The sequence below is a fragment of the Aristolochia californica genome, unplaced genomic scaffold (genome assembly GCF_029961685.1).
Source record: "Aristolochia californica isolate CCGP_79_NKW_82.1479 unplaced genomic scaffold, dmAriCali1.0.hap1 SCAF_11, whole genome shotgun sequence".
NCBI classification, from domain to species: domain Eukaryota; kingdom Viridiplantae; phylum Streptophyta; class Magnoliopsida; order Piperales; family Aristolochiaceae; genus Aristolochia; species Aristolochia californica.
Window position 1 is genome coordinate 33,840,813 of NW_027181782.1, and position 13,071 is coordinate 33,853,883.

At 42.4% G+C, this 13,071-nt stretch overlaps 3 protein-coding genes and 1 non-coding gene across 4 annotated transcripts; 2 read left to right on the top strand and 2 right to left on the bottom strand.

Moving 5' to 3' along the window:
• The first annotated feature begins 917 nt into the window (after nt 1-917).
• On the top strand, nt 918-3,185 carry LOC137944026 (protein NUCLEAR FUSION DEFECTIVE 4-like). Its single transcript, XM_068789516.1, has 3 exons — nt 918-1,420; nt 1,527-2,365; nt 2,537-3,185. The coding sequence occupies exons 1-3, from the start codon at nt 1,091-1,093 to the stop codon at nt 3,012-3,014; spliced, it is 1,647 nt and encodes a 548-aa protein (XP_068645617.1). The 5' UTR covers nt 918-1,090; the 3' UTR covers nt 3,015-3,185.
• Nucleotides 3,186-5,232: 2,047 nt separating this feature from the next.
• LOC137944369 (acyl-CoA-binding domain-containing protein 3) lies at nt 5,233-8,563 on the bottom strand. The gene is made up of 5 exons (XM_068790032.1): nt 7,660-8,563; nt 6,048-6,153; nt 5,843-5,943; nt 5,691-5,749; nt 5,233-5,462 (listed from the first exon to the last, which is right to left on the bottom strand). The coding sequence occupies exons 1-5, from the start codon at nt 8,406-8,408 to the stop codon at nt 5,449-5,451; spliced, it is 1,029 nt and encodes a 342-aa protein (XP_068646133.1). The 5' UTR covers nt 8,409-8,563; the 3' UTR covers nt 5,233-5,448.
• Nucleotides 8,564-9,602: 1,039 nt separating this feature from the next.
• On the bottom strand, nt 9,603-9,674 carry TRNAP-AGG (transfer RNA proline (anticodon AGG)). The gene has a single exon. It is a non-coding gene; the product is annotated as a tRNA-Pro (tRNA).
• A 1,268-nt stretch (nt 9,675-10,942) lies between these two features.
• LOC137944670 (endo-1,4-beta-xylanase 5-like) lies at nt 10,943-12,684 on the top strand. Its single transcript, XM_068790385.1, has 5 exons — nt 10,943-11,025; nt 11,113-11,214; nt 11,305-11,451; nt 11,534-12,172; nt 12,248-12,684. The coding sequence occupies exons 2-5, from the start codon at nt 11,131-11,133 to the stop codon at nt 12,581-12,583; spliced, it is 1,206 nt and encodes a 401-aa protein (XP_068646486.1). The 5' UTR covers nt 10,943-11,025; nt 11,113-11,130; the 3' UTR covers nt 12,584-12,684.
• The last annotated feature ends 387 nt before the right edge of the window (nt 12,685-13,071 follow it).

Here is a 13,071-nt window from a genome sequence, read left to right on the forward strand (position 1 = left end):
TAATTTTATTGTGTTTGATTATTGTATGGAATTTATTCATAATGTTATGCAATGTATGGAATATTTAGACTATTTTATGGAGTGTATGGAGTGTATATGGAGTGTTTATGCAAGTATTATGTATATAGATTATACCCAATTTTAAGTAGAAGTCGTACCAAATTTTATATAAGTATTATATATATAGATTGTGTTTAATTTTAAGTAGAGGTTATGCCCAATCTTATACATGTATTATATATATAGGTTATGCCCAATTTTATGTAAAATATATGTATAATTTTATATATATATTTTAAAAAAATTTAAATGTATATTGAAGTTTAAGTTCGGCTCAAACTCGGTTAAAATTTTTGGGTTCTAGCTTGATAACAACTTTAGGCTCAAGAAGATGTTCGGCTTGAAGCTTGGCTCAAAATATTTAAATCAAACTCAGCTCAAATATAGGCAGGATCGGATTCGGCTAGACTGATAATACCATTCGATCCAAACGTCTTGCAACTATGCGTAACCCTCGAAGGCATGTTCCTTCGCGACACAGTAACCCGAGACGTTCCGTGTGGTTCGCGTCAACTCCGTAACTGGTGCTCCATCACGTTTTCTAGGTCTCCGCACCTCGGTTAGGAAATCTACGTACCAAGAACTTGATGCGGGCCGCATCCAACGGCCGGGCGTCGTGCTCCGGGAGTCCAACACGTCAAGTCTGAACCTTGTCTGACTTGCGATCGTGGCTGGCTGAAGCGTAAGCGTGTGTTTTTTGGAACGGAAAATTTTCTTTTGCCCAGAAAGAGTCTTCCTTTCCGGGTAAATTGTTACTTCAGGACGCAAAATACAAAACCCAGAAAAGAAAATAAAAATATCTCTCTCGTCGACTTGTTTCCTTCGCTCTCCTTTCCGATGTCCGTTCTGTAAAAAAATATTTTACGTCGGTATTAATTAAGAGGGGGAAAATCCGGGGATTGGCTTTGCGTAGTAGTGGGCGATTTTTGGCATAATTTTTTTGATTTTCAATGGGGGGAGAAAATCTATAAGTAGAGGTAGAGAAAGTGAGGAAGCCCATCCCCTATCTTGTTCTGAAAATCGTTTGAAAATGGTTGCTTCGTATCCTCCGAGCTCTCTTGCAGGGAAATGGCTGGGGTTCGTGACGGCTGTCTGGGTGCAATCGATTTCCGGCAACAATTATACCTTCTCCAATTACTCTCGTGCTTTGAAAACTTTGATGGGTCTCACGCAGCTGGAGCTGAACAGTCTTTCTGTCGCGAAAGATGTTGGGAAGGCTTTTGGCCTGCTCGCCGGCATCGCCTCTGACCGGCTATCTACTCCAGTCATTCTGTTGATTGGGTCAGTCGAGGGTTTCATCGGTTATGGCGTGCAATGGCTCGTCGTCAGCCAGCGGATTCGCCCGCTTCCCTACTGGCAGGTAATGTACAAGAATTGCAGATCCTTTTTTTTTTTTTTTTTTTTCTTCTTTAAATTCCTCTAGTTTTGATAATTCACATACGGGCATTTTCAAAAACGATTTGCAGATGTGCATCTTTCTTTGTATGGGCGGCAATAGCACGACCTGGATGAACACTGCGATACTTGTTACCTGTATGAGGAATTTTAGGAAAAACAGAGGCCCTGTTTCGGGGATACTCAAAGGGTACGTGGGTCTCAGTACCGCCATCTTCACCGACATCTGTTCGGCGCTCTTCTCTGATAGTCCCTCCTCCTTCCTCGTCATGCTCGCAGTCGTCCCTGCTGTTGTCTGCTGCACCTCAATGATCTTCCTCCGGGAGGTTGATCCGTCTGCCGCTGAAGCGGGCGAAGAGCAGGAAGAATCAAGGTATTTCTCCGTCTTCAACGTCGTCGCAGTGGTCGTCGCCGTCTATCTTCTTCTCTTTGACGTTACCGGCAACCACGGCCCTGGCCTCTCCCGCGCTTTCGCCGGCGTCCTGCTCGTTCTACTCGCGTCCCCAATGGGCGTTCCCATCTACGTCGCCGCTAAAAATTACCTCACTCGCGAGAAGTGCTCCGATTTGGAGGACAAGATCCGCGAGCCGCTCTTGAGCGAGGAGCCTCGGACACACCAGCAAGAGCAGCAACAACCGGAAGAACAGAAGCCGGAACAAGAAGTTGTGAAGAAGAAGCCGACCATTGGCGAAGACCACACCATTTTTGAAGCGATTCAAACTCTGGATTTCTGGATCTTGTTCGTATCCTTCCTCTGTGGGGTAGGTACAGGATTGGCGGTCATGAACAACCTGGGCCAGATGGGTCTCGCCCTCGGATACGTTGATGTCTCCATCTTCGTGTCGCTCACCAGCATCTGGGGATTTTTCGGACGAATCGGCTCCGGCACAATTTCCGAGTACTTTATCAAGTAAGCTGTAGCTCTTTTACTCTTTACCTCCACCCCCCACTGTGCTTGCTTTTTCTGATCAGTCAAATCGAAAAACCAGAATAAAAAAAATCGAACACGGAAATTTCAATCAATACGACTCTGAGGCCCATGTTTCTGACTTTAATCCCTTTGTCTTTCATCGAATTGCAGGAAAGCAGCCACACCCAGGCCACTATGGAACGCAGCTTCACAGATTCTGATGGCGGTCGGTTACATAGTGATGGCAATGGCTCTGCCGGGATCTTTATACATCGGCTCCATCGTCGTAGGAATCTGCTACGGGGTCCGCTTGGCCGTCACCGTCCCAACAGCCTCAGAGCTGTTTGGTCTCAAATACTACGGACTCATCTACAACATTCTGATCCTCAACCTCCCCCTCGGCTCCTTCCTCTTCTCCGGTCTACTGGCTGGCTTCTTATACGACGCTCAGGCGACAAAAGTCGCCGGCGGCGGCAACACTTGCGTCGGAGCTCACTGCTACAGACTAGTGTTCGTAATCATGGCCCTGGCTTGCGTTATCGGGTGCGGATTGGATGTGTTACTAGCGTTCAGGACGAAGGTTCTGTATGGAAAGATCCAGCTGAGCAAGAGATCGCGGAGAGGGGCAACTCGAGCCATTAAAAACTGAGGGAAGTTTATATATTTTTTGTTCCCTCTTTCGGAAGGATTCTTTTTTAGGTGTACTGTGAAACAGGCTCGGGCAATTCGGCTATTCTTTTCAAGCAGCTGAATCACCTCTGCGGAAGACTAGATTCCATTAATGCAAAAATTCCCTAAGGTTCCATCTTTTTGAACTCAATTCAATCCGCCAATAAGGACTGGACTCGGCTGAAATTACAATAATTTTTTTAACTAATCCAAGTCATGCTACGACCGGACTAGGAGTTTCAAGCATTGAACTTAAGGTGGGCATCGGGTCGGGTTTGGTAGGGAACCCGGTCCAAGCCACCCCAAAAAAACCCGGTTTCTTGTTGGGGACGTGTTTACCCAAACCCGATCCCCGGGCCCTTTTTATTTTAAAATGACATAAATTTTAATAAAAAAAAGAATGTAATTTCTTAACTTTAATTAAGGTATTTAAGGAACAAATTTTTTATTTCAAACATTTTTAAAATTGAAGCCCAATTTTTCTTCCCCCTTAATCCCCTTTTCATGCTTGTAAGCCCTAATTCCTATCGTTCTCTCCTGTTGAGTTGCTATAAGTAGCTGAATACCAGCCTGGCGATCGCCATCGCGTAGTTGACTCATCGCCTACCAGCCTTGAGATCGCCATCTTGTTGTCAATTCATCGTCTACCAGCCTTCCGTCGTCGTTCCGTTGTTGGCACCGTCAATTCCCCACATAAACGGTAAGTATTTTTGTGTAGAACTCTAATCAGATAAACGATTTTATAGAACTCAAATCTGTTATTTTATCTCATTCATTTTATCCTGCCGCGACCATTTATTTGATCTTCAGATTCTTCAACCAAATTCACTTTAGGCCCTCTGTAAGTGAAATGCAGTAAAAGGAACCACAAGCCGTTAGTGCCCGGCGTGCGTAAGAGCAAGGGGAAAGTAAAATACAGTTGTATTTCACTTTTCCCGTTTTAGGCGTAATGGTAGGGAAAACGAATTCAGAAGGGTCGAGCTCAAATTCACTTTCCCTCTCTCAATTACATCGGGCTCTATGGCTGGGGATGTGGGGGGGGTTTTTTAGTTCCCATCCCCCTCTTCCTCTCTTGGTTTCATCTTCTTCCTCTTTTTGTTTTACCATCATGTGTAATTTCCGTGTTTGATTTTGGCGCTTAATAGTCTATCTACAATGTCTTTTCCAGTGTTTGTTGTTTCTTCTCCTTTTCCCTCATTTTCTTTCATTCCTTGTTGCTCAAACAGCAGTTGGGTCTCTGTCACCTTAGCCCTCATACATGAGCAGCAGTTGTTTTTTTGTGAGATTTATTGGTATTATTTTCAAGGTAACTAGGTGGAGTTTTCGGAAAAATCTAACATTATCATTGTTAATAGTAATTAACAACGCAGGGTTAATTAATATTTAATTTTAAGTAACTGAAGTAGTTTATAAAGTAATTAATAACTAATCAGTGGTTGATAGTAGACACCTAAATAATTCATTAATCAAATCGTGGTAATTATTGGCTAAAATTAATGATTAATGATTGGTGTAATAGTGAAATGTGTATTATAATTAATGTTGAATTTATGGTAATAAAAATAAAACATAATAGTTGTAATATAAATTACTAAAATATGTTTACTGATTAATACTTAAATAGTTAATAAATTATTTGAGTGGTTAAAAATTAATAAATAACTATTATATTATGTAAACATTAACAGCTTAGATATTCCCATGTCCAACACGGGGGAGCGAGTGCACTTCCCTGGCGCCTTCGAGCCCTGTTTGAATTATATTTGTGTTATTTATATTTTCTAAAAGTCAGATATATCCAAATATTTTATTTAATAAATAATTTATCTACACTTTATACCACATTTTCCATTGTACACACTAACACAAAAAATACTTTACATTCCATCTCAAAGTATTTCACTTTTTATTCCACTTCCTCCCTAGCACTTATATTGTGCAATAGCCCCCCTTTATAGTTTTTTTCTTAATTAGGTGATCATTTTGGGTAATCCGCATTTAATATGTATGTATTACGTAACTTGATTTTTCAGATAAATTTAACTTAAATTTTTAGATAAGTTTTTCTTTTTCTTAGTTGGGTTATCCTTTCGGCGACGGAAACGGGACTCGGGCCCACCTCTAATTGAACTCGGTGATAGGACCTTTCCCTCTTCAAAACAATATTTAACTTCCGTGATCAATTAGGAGAGCACGTTAGACGAAACGGCCCAAAAGAGTTCAGGGCACAATAGCATATAAATGTGAATAACTATTATATACAGATATACGAGCAACCAAATGGCAGAAGAGAATACATAACTACTCAATTTTATTGACGGTGGGAGGCGGAGGTATCCCCCAAGAGGCTCAGCAACATTGACAACCACTCCTGACATACAGGAGCCTAAGTGATCGGAAAAAAAGCAGAATGATCAAGATGCATGCCCTGCAAAATTCCCACACCTACATCAGCTGCGTTAAGTTAATGTTCCCTACGAATATTTTCTATCAAAGCCCGAGAGAACATGAGTTACAATACCCACAAAGCTTACAGGAATCTATCCTACTTTCAGTAATTGGGAGAATACCCAATATCTGGATCTCATCCATATCCACTTACTGAGGAACAGATTCATCAGAAAGAAATGTAGTAATAAGTGGTCATAAATCATACCCTGTTCAGAGAATTTAGCACCTTCACTACTTTTGGCTCCCTGAGGTATATCTCGACTCCTGCAAATAAAACAGTAAAACCTTTGCCAACTCAACAAATTTTTCCAACAGGAGGACTTCACAAATTGAAGAAAAGCAAAATTCCTGTGGAACCTTTCAATTCCAGAATCCAATTTATGGTGCTTGGAAGAGCTCAAATCGGGATCTTCTGTTCCACCTACTTCCCTTGGAGAAACAATTTGTTCCTCCTCCTTCTGACAAACATTAAATCAAGAAAAAAAAAAAAAAAGTCAAAAGTCACACTTCCATAATAGAATTTAAGAACATGGAATTTCAATAATCATAAGAACAAACTTACTGCAGAGATAGACTCCTTCCAGTCAGGAATGCTCTCCGAAACAAGAGTTATATACTGCTCCATTGCCAAGTCTGGATTCATGTTCCCCAGTTGTTGCCAAGCATTCCTTGCACAACGTAACCAGTGCCTCCATCACTCATATATGGCAGCTCTCTACCCTGTTAGTGTAGCTAGCAATCAAACTATACCCTACAATTTTGTCTACTCCAGTGAATCTCTGTTAACCTTTTCTAAGGGAAGGTCATTCATTCATCTATATTTTTCTTATGTATACTACAAAAACTAGACCATTATTCTACCCGTTCTAAAGTATCTACAAAATCAACCAGACAAGTAAAAGAAGATAGATAAAACACAAGCATCAAAGCCCTTGAAACCTAAAGCGAGAAGAAAAAACTCAAGACAATGATACGCATAGAACAGGAGGGGTCAAGGGACTCTGTTTATCCCCTTGACAATCTCACTAAACTAGAGAAAAACTGGAAGAAGACAAAGTACTTTCCCAAAGCTCTTCCCACTTTATGATTGGAGAAGACATTCCACGTCAAACTTGCTCTACTGTCAAAATATCATGCTGAATGGATTGCCAGGAAAAGCCACAAGTTAAGTAACAATAGTTTCTGGTGGAACCATAGGATTGACCCACCGTACAGACTCATCTTTTGTAACCACAACTGTCACAAATGTGATGTCAGAACACCAACCAGATTTGCCCAACAGAAACGACTCTTGAAGACAGTACGATCAACTTCGAGCAGGAAGCTATTCAAATACCATATGAACATTGAACTTCATTGGGCTAATTCAAATATGAGTAAAAGGCTTGAACCAGTCACTAGATTATGCAAAAGGAGCTGAACCATTAAAAAGACCTAATATAAATTTATAGAAAGGTGACAGATGCACTCTGTCACAAAAGACTTGTGTGCATTCACATTGAGACAGTGCAATCTACTTCAGTCAGGAGGCTTTTCCAACATCATATGAACATTGAACTTCATCGGGCTAATTCAAATATGAGTGGAAGGATTTGACCAGTCACTAGACATGCAAAAGGAGCTGAACCATTAAAAATACCTAATATAAATTTATAGAAAGGTGACAGATGCACTCTGTCACAAAAGAGTTATGTGCATTCACATTGGGACACCATTATAAATGTTAACCAGTGTGACACAACAACTACTCAATCAATTAGCTATAAATTTCTATGAACAGCAAATGAATGTCCAATAACTACAAGTTTAGGTCTATGGTCCTAATTTACTTCCAACAACTACATTTTGTAGGTCCTGCAGGTATGCTTGATACGTAGTAACTTCTGTCGAATATTAAATTAACTAGTAGTCTCCTGATTTTATGGTCCTACTATTTCCTACTATATACAAAAATAAGCTTTTATTTCTAAGTATACGGAATGTTTCACTCTGTCAAAAATGAATACGTTGTTTCATATTTTTTTCCGCCTCTCCTGCATTGTTTCTAATCTCAGACCACGCAATTAAGCATTCGAACCGAAAAACATTACCAAACAGTTCAGAGATCATATCCACTTAAAATCAATAATTTTAAACAGGAAAAGGAACCGAAGATAAGGACAAACAATCGGTACCATTTTGCACGAGCAGAGGACTTAAGCATAGACGGCTGTGGCTCGTAACAAGGGCCCTCCGTTCCAATTTTGTGCAGGGCATACAACTGCATGTGCACATCGCTTCCAACCTTTTCCAAAACACCTCCCTCATCGGAAGCAACCATACCGGAAACTACGCCAAATCGCCTCTCCAGATCGCTTTTCTCAATCCCTTCCCAGTCATCCTCGTCATTCAATAACTTCTGCTTCTCAAGTCCTCCGCTCTTCTCCACTTTCTCGCTTTCAATTACCTCCTCACCGTCCTTCTCTCCAACCCTAACATCTTCCGACACATGTTCATCCAAATTCGACTCAGATCGAACAGTACACACATCCTCAAGTCGATCTTTCTCAATCTCTGCACCAAGTTCGTCACCAGAAATTACTCCTCCTCCTTCCTCCACCGACTCGCGCACTACTTGCTCCTCCTCCTGATCCAAACCACTCCCCCGCAATTCAACCCGTCCAATTTCCGCAACCTCATCCAATTCCCGCACTTCCACAACCGACGGAGCCGCCGTCGAAATTTCTCGATCCTCCACCACTCTCCTTCCTTCCTCTTCCAGACCTCCATCCGATTCTCCCGCAACCTCCTCCACCGCATCAACACCTACCGATTTCCCCTCGGGATCGCTCGACGCGGACGCGATAGAGAGAAGTTTCGCGAGGAAGAAAGCGACCACCAGCGAGAGCATCGCGGTTAAAAAGAGCTCAAAAAAAATCTCCATGCCTCCTCCGCGCTGACCCTCTCCGCCTTCTTCTCCACTGGCGTTGGCTCTGCAAAAGAGGGAAAGAAGGGAGATATACCAAAGCGCTCAAGAAATTGGTTTCGGCCCACAAGTAAGGCGAGGAAAAGCAGGGAAAAGTGACGAGAGCATATTCGCGGCATCCAGCGCGAGAACCGACTCTAGAACCGTTGAATCTATAAAGCGCAAAATGGGCGTAGGGACGAGAGAGACACGAGACTCTGCGTCTCTACGCTTTTTGTTCTTTCCGATCCAACGGTTTGCACCAGAGAGGGCCCACTTAACGGAGGCAATAATGTTTTATTCCTTTCGTTAGAGATTTTACTAGCTTATCCAAATCGTTGATTCCTTCCTCTCTCCCGTGGACGAAGCACCTGAGAGCGACAGTTCTCCCTCGTGGTCTCTTGTCGCCGAAACGCTCGTATCGGCCAGAATGACACTATACCCGTATATCCGATGTGTTACGATTAATTAATAATATATTTCTTGATTTTGATTATTTTAAACCCTATTATATAATTCTTTATTTTGATTGGTTGTTTATTTCCTCATTAGTTATTATCAAATGGGTAAGTAAAAAATGGATATAAATATTAAATATAATCACCAAATTTTGAACTATAATCAACTTTGAGGGTCCACCACCCATGTGCCCGGTGGTTCACTTCTAATGCTACCTTTTATGGGGAAACAAACATCTTGAGTGCCATGGTCCCAACATAGGTGTGTCTGAGTTTAGTGAAGCCTCGTCTACCAAACATAGATTTGCTTTTACTTAATAAAAAACAAAACCAAAATCTTTACTTATGTCAGTTTATTTTTTACTCCTTTTCAGCTTAGACAAGAAGTCAAGGCACGAAATCTCCTTTTCTCACTTATAATTCAAGAATAGAAGACTATAAAAAGGTTGGGACATCTCTCCCCCTTATTGTATATAAAAACACCTGAGGTTTGCTATGATACGATTCGGATCAAGGAGGCAGAGGAGGTCGCACCGGTGACATAAGTATGTTATTTAAGGCATTTAATCTTATTTTATTTTTCCTTAATTGTCTTTTTTATCTCTATAAAACCCAAAAGAGAAAGCTCTAGTAATATAATTGTGCTTTGTTGGTTTTTTTATCTCTGTTGGTTTTTCAGCTTTTTATTTCCTGAAAAAATAAAAAAAAACCTGATGGGGCATTCCGAGAATTGAACTCGGGACCTCTCGCACCCTAAGCGAGAATCATACCACTAGACCAAATGCCCGTGTGAGCGGTGTTATACATGAAAATAAATTTCTCCTGTTAATTAAGAAAAAGAACACACCAACATAGCGGTCAGACTGTATCAGGCAGGCCGGTCATGGCCACAGAGCAAAGCTAAGACCACTACTCCATAACCTTCCTCTTCGTGAGCTTTATTTAACTCACCGAACCCACCACACTCACGGATCTGGATAAAGCCAACAGCAAGAATTTCAAAAATAATCCCTGTACCACATTTTCCGACATCTTTGCTTGGAATTACCCTACCCCCCATTCCATGCGTCTGTACAGTAATCGATCCCAACAAGCCAAAAACTAAAAGCGACTCACGCGTTTGCTGGTTCTTATTCTCTTGAAGGTTTCTCTACACGTGAACAAGCACGGGTGCAGCTGTGGGTAGATTCAATTCCTTTCTTCTACTGTTTTCCCTGGGATCTCCTCTTTCAGTTCTACGCCTTGGGGGATCCCTTTTCTTTATTTTTACTTTTTCTGCTGTTGCTGCAGTGGTGAAGGAAAATGAAAGCGCAGGGAAGTCGACTGGTTGCTTTGTTGGAGATTTTAGTTTGGATGGGCTTTGCCTCTAATTCTTCTGTAGCTGCCTCGGATGGTTAGATATCTTCTTTTGTTCCCCCCACCCACCCTTTTCTGCTTGATTTCCTCTTCTTTCTTCTTCTTCTTCCTGAACTGGGTTTACTTTCATCTGTTATTTGAGCTATAATGGACTGAAACTATTTTGCTGTTTTCAGGGGGCCTTTCGTATGACTCAACTGCTTACACAGAGGTAAGAAACCGCTTCTGCACTGGTTTTTCTTTGATGAGAGGGTCCCACCATGTAGCAAAACTGATTGTTGATGGACCCACTGGCCAAAAGTTGATATATGCTGGTGATGATTGGTTGCCCTGATCAGTGTAAGAAGTACCCAGAAGCACCGCTTTACAATGGAGGCATTTTGGGAGATTTTGCTTCGGAGTTTCAGGGGACCTCTTACGGTGCTTCAGCATGGGTTGAATCCCCGGCGTTTGTCCTGGAGAACCTCACCCACAATGCTAAATATAGTTTTTCATGTGAGTTTAATGAGATCTATTAGAAAGTGAAAGAGTTTGATTGTTGATTGTAGTCGATGATTTGATGGATATATTTCGAATTGACTGGTCTTTTGTGTCCACGAACAGGTTGGGTAAAGATCACGGGTGCAAATTCTTCGCTCGTGACAGCCAGATTATCCTCGAATACTACAAACGAGTGTATAGGAACGGTTTTGGCCAAGAGCGAGTGTTGGTCATTTCTCAAGGGTGGTTTTGTTCCTGCAGATTCATCCTCATCCTCCTCGCCTTCACTCATCCTGTTTCAGGCAATTTCCATTTCATGATCTTCGGTAATTTCTCTTTTTTCTTCTTTTGTCCCCAGTTTTAATGGAGAAAATGCCGTTGTTTTACAGAATTCTGTCAATGGGACGATGAAGATTTTAGTTCGAAGTGCTTCTCTGCAAGCATTCACAGACGAACAATGGAGAATGCATCAAGAAGATGGAATCAGAATCGTAAGTAAAGATAAGCTCGTTTTATGAGAATAGAATCAGCATTTTAAAATGATCTGCTGCTCAAATCTGAAATTCTACTACTGTTCTCAGAAAAGAAAACGATGGGTAACCATCCATGTCTCAGACGCGCAAGGGCAGCGTCTTCCTGGAGCTTCAGTTACCGTCAAGCAGATCTCCAAAGACTTCCCCTTCGGTTCCGCCATTGCCCAAACCATCATCGGAAACTTGCCGTATCAGGTAAACCTCTCCAACTGTTTAAGCCTTGTCTTCACCGGTACCGATTCTGAGGCAAATAATTACAACATCGATCTTACTGCAGAAATGGTTCACGGAGCGGTTCAACGCCGCAGTGTTCGAAAACGAGCTAAAGTGGTACGTGACAGAACGCAAGCCCGGCCAGCTTAACTACACATTAGCCGACGAGATGCTTAGCTTCGTCAGGGCCAACCAGATCCTCGCCCGAGGCCACAACATCTTCTGGGAGGACCCTCGCTACACCCCATCCTGGGTCGTCAACCTCACCAGCTCTGAGCTCCGCGCAGCAGTAAAATCGCGGATCCAGAGCCTCATGTCCAGGTACAGCGGAGACTTCGTGCACTGGGACGTCAGCAACGAGATGCTGCACTGGGATTTCTACGAGGAGAGGCTGGGGCCAAATGCCACTCTGCAATTCTTCGTGACGGCACAGGAGGCCGATCCCCACGCGACCTTGTTCATGAACGATTTCAATGTGGTGGAGACGTGCGGAGACGTTAATTCTACAGTCGACAGTTACGTCTCCAGGCTGATCGAGCTGAAGCAAGGCGGAGCTCGTTTGGAAGGGATTGGGCTGGAGGGGCATTTTAGCAAGCCGAATCTTCCTCTGATGAGGGCTGTCATTGACAAGCTCGCCACTCTCGACATTCCCATTTGGTTGACAGAGATTGATATCAGCAAAACGATAGACCACAAAACACAGGTCAGCGACGAACAATCATCTTCCAAACTAACCCAGGAATCCTTTCTTTTTTTCTGACTCTGAAACGAAATGCAGGCTGTTTATCTAGAGGAGGTATTGAGAGAAGGCTTCTCCCACCCGTCTGTAAACGGGATCATGCTGTGGACTGCTCTTCATCCAAACGGGTGCTACCAGATGTGCCTCACGGACAACAATCTCAACAACTTACCGGCTGGAGACACAGTCGACAAGCTTCTACAAGAATGGGGAACCGGTGAGGAAGAAGGTGAAACAGACGAGCATGGCAACTACAGCTTCGAGGGGTTCTTGGGGGAATACGATGTGTATGTCAGACATGGAAGCAGGTCGATTAATACAACATTATCAGTTTGTCCTAGTGATGAAACGAGACATTTTAATGTTCAGTTGTAGCGTCTTAGACATTCTTATTGGATGATACTCCATGAGAATGATTTAGCTATTGTTACTGTAAAATGATCTTTACCTCAGCTATGTCTGTCATAGAGACTCTAAGGCACTATTTGATTAAAATTATATTTTTCCTTTTTAATTAATTATATATATATATATTACTTTCTTGCGTTTATTATTTGATACCCTCCAAGTCAATTGACCTCAGCGACCGCTTCAACAAGTCTTTTCGTATATTTTACGTTCAACCACAGGCCCCCGCTGGGTTTCTCCACGTCACGGCAGCGAATGTCATCCAATGGAAATATGCCATGTAAGCAAACCATTAAACGTCAGTGTCAGTGGAATAACTAGTAGAAAGTAGCCACGTTTACAGCGCCACGCCTCTGCCGTTAGATCATCCATGTTGGCACATCAGTCTGTACAGCGTGCCATGGGGGTTCTATTGACCGTCCACCGTCGCCGGCATCAAGATCAGTATATAAAAG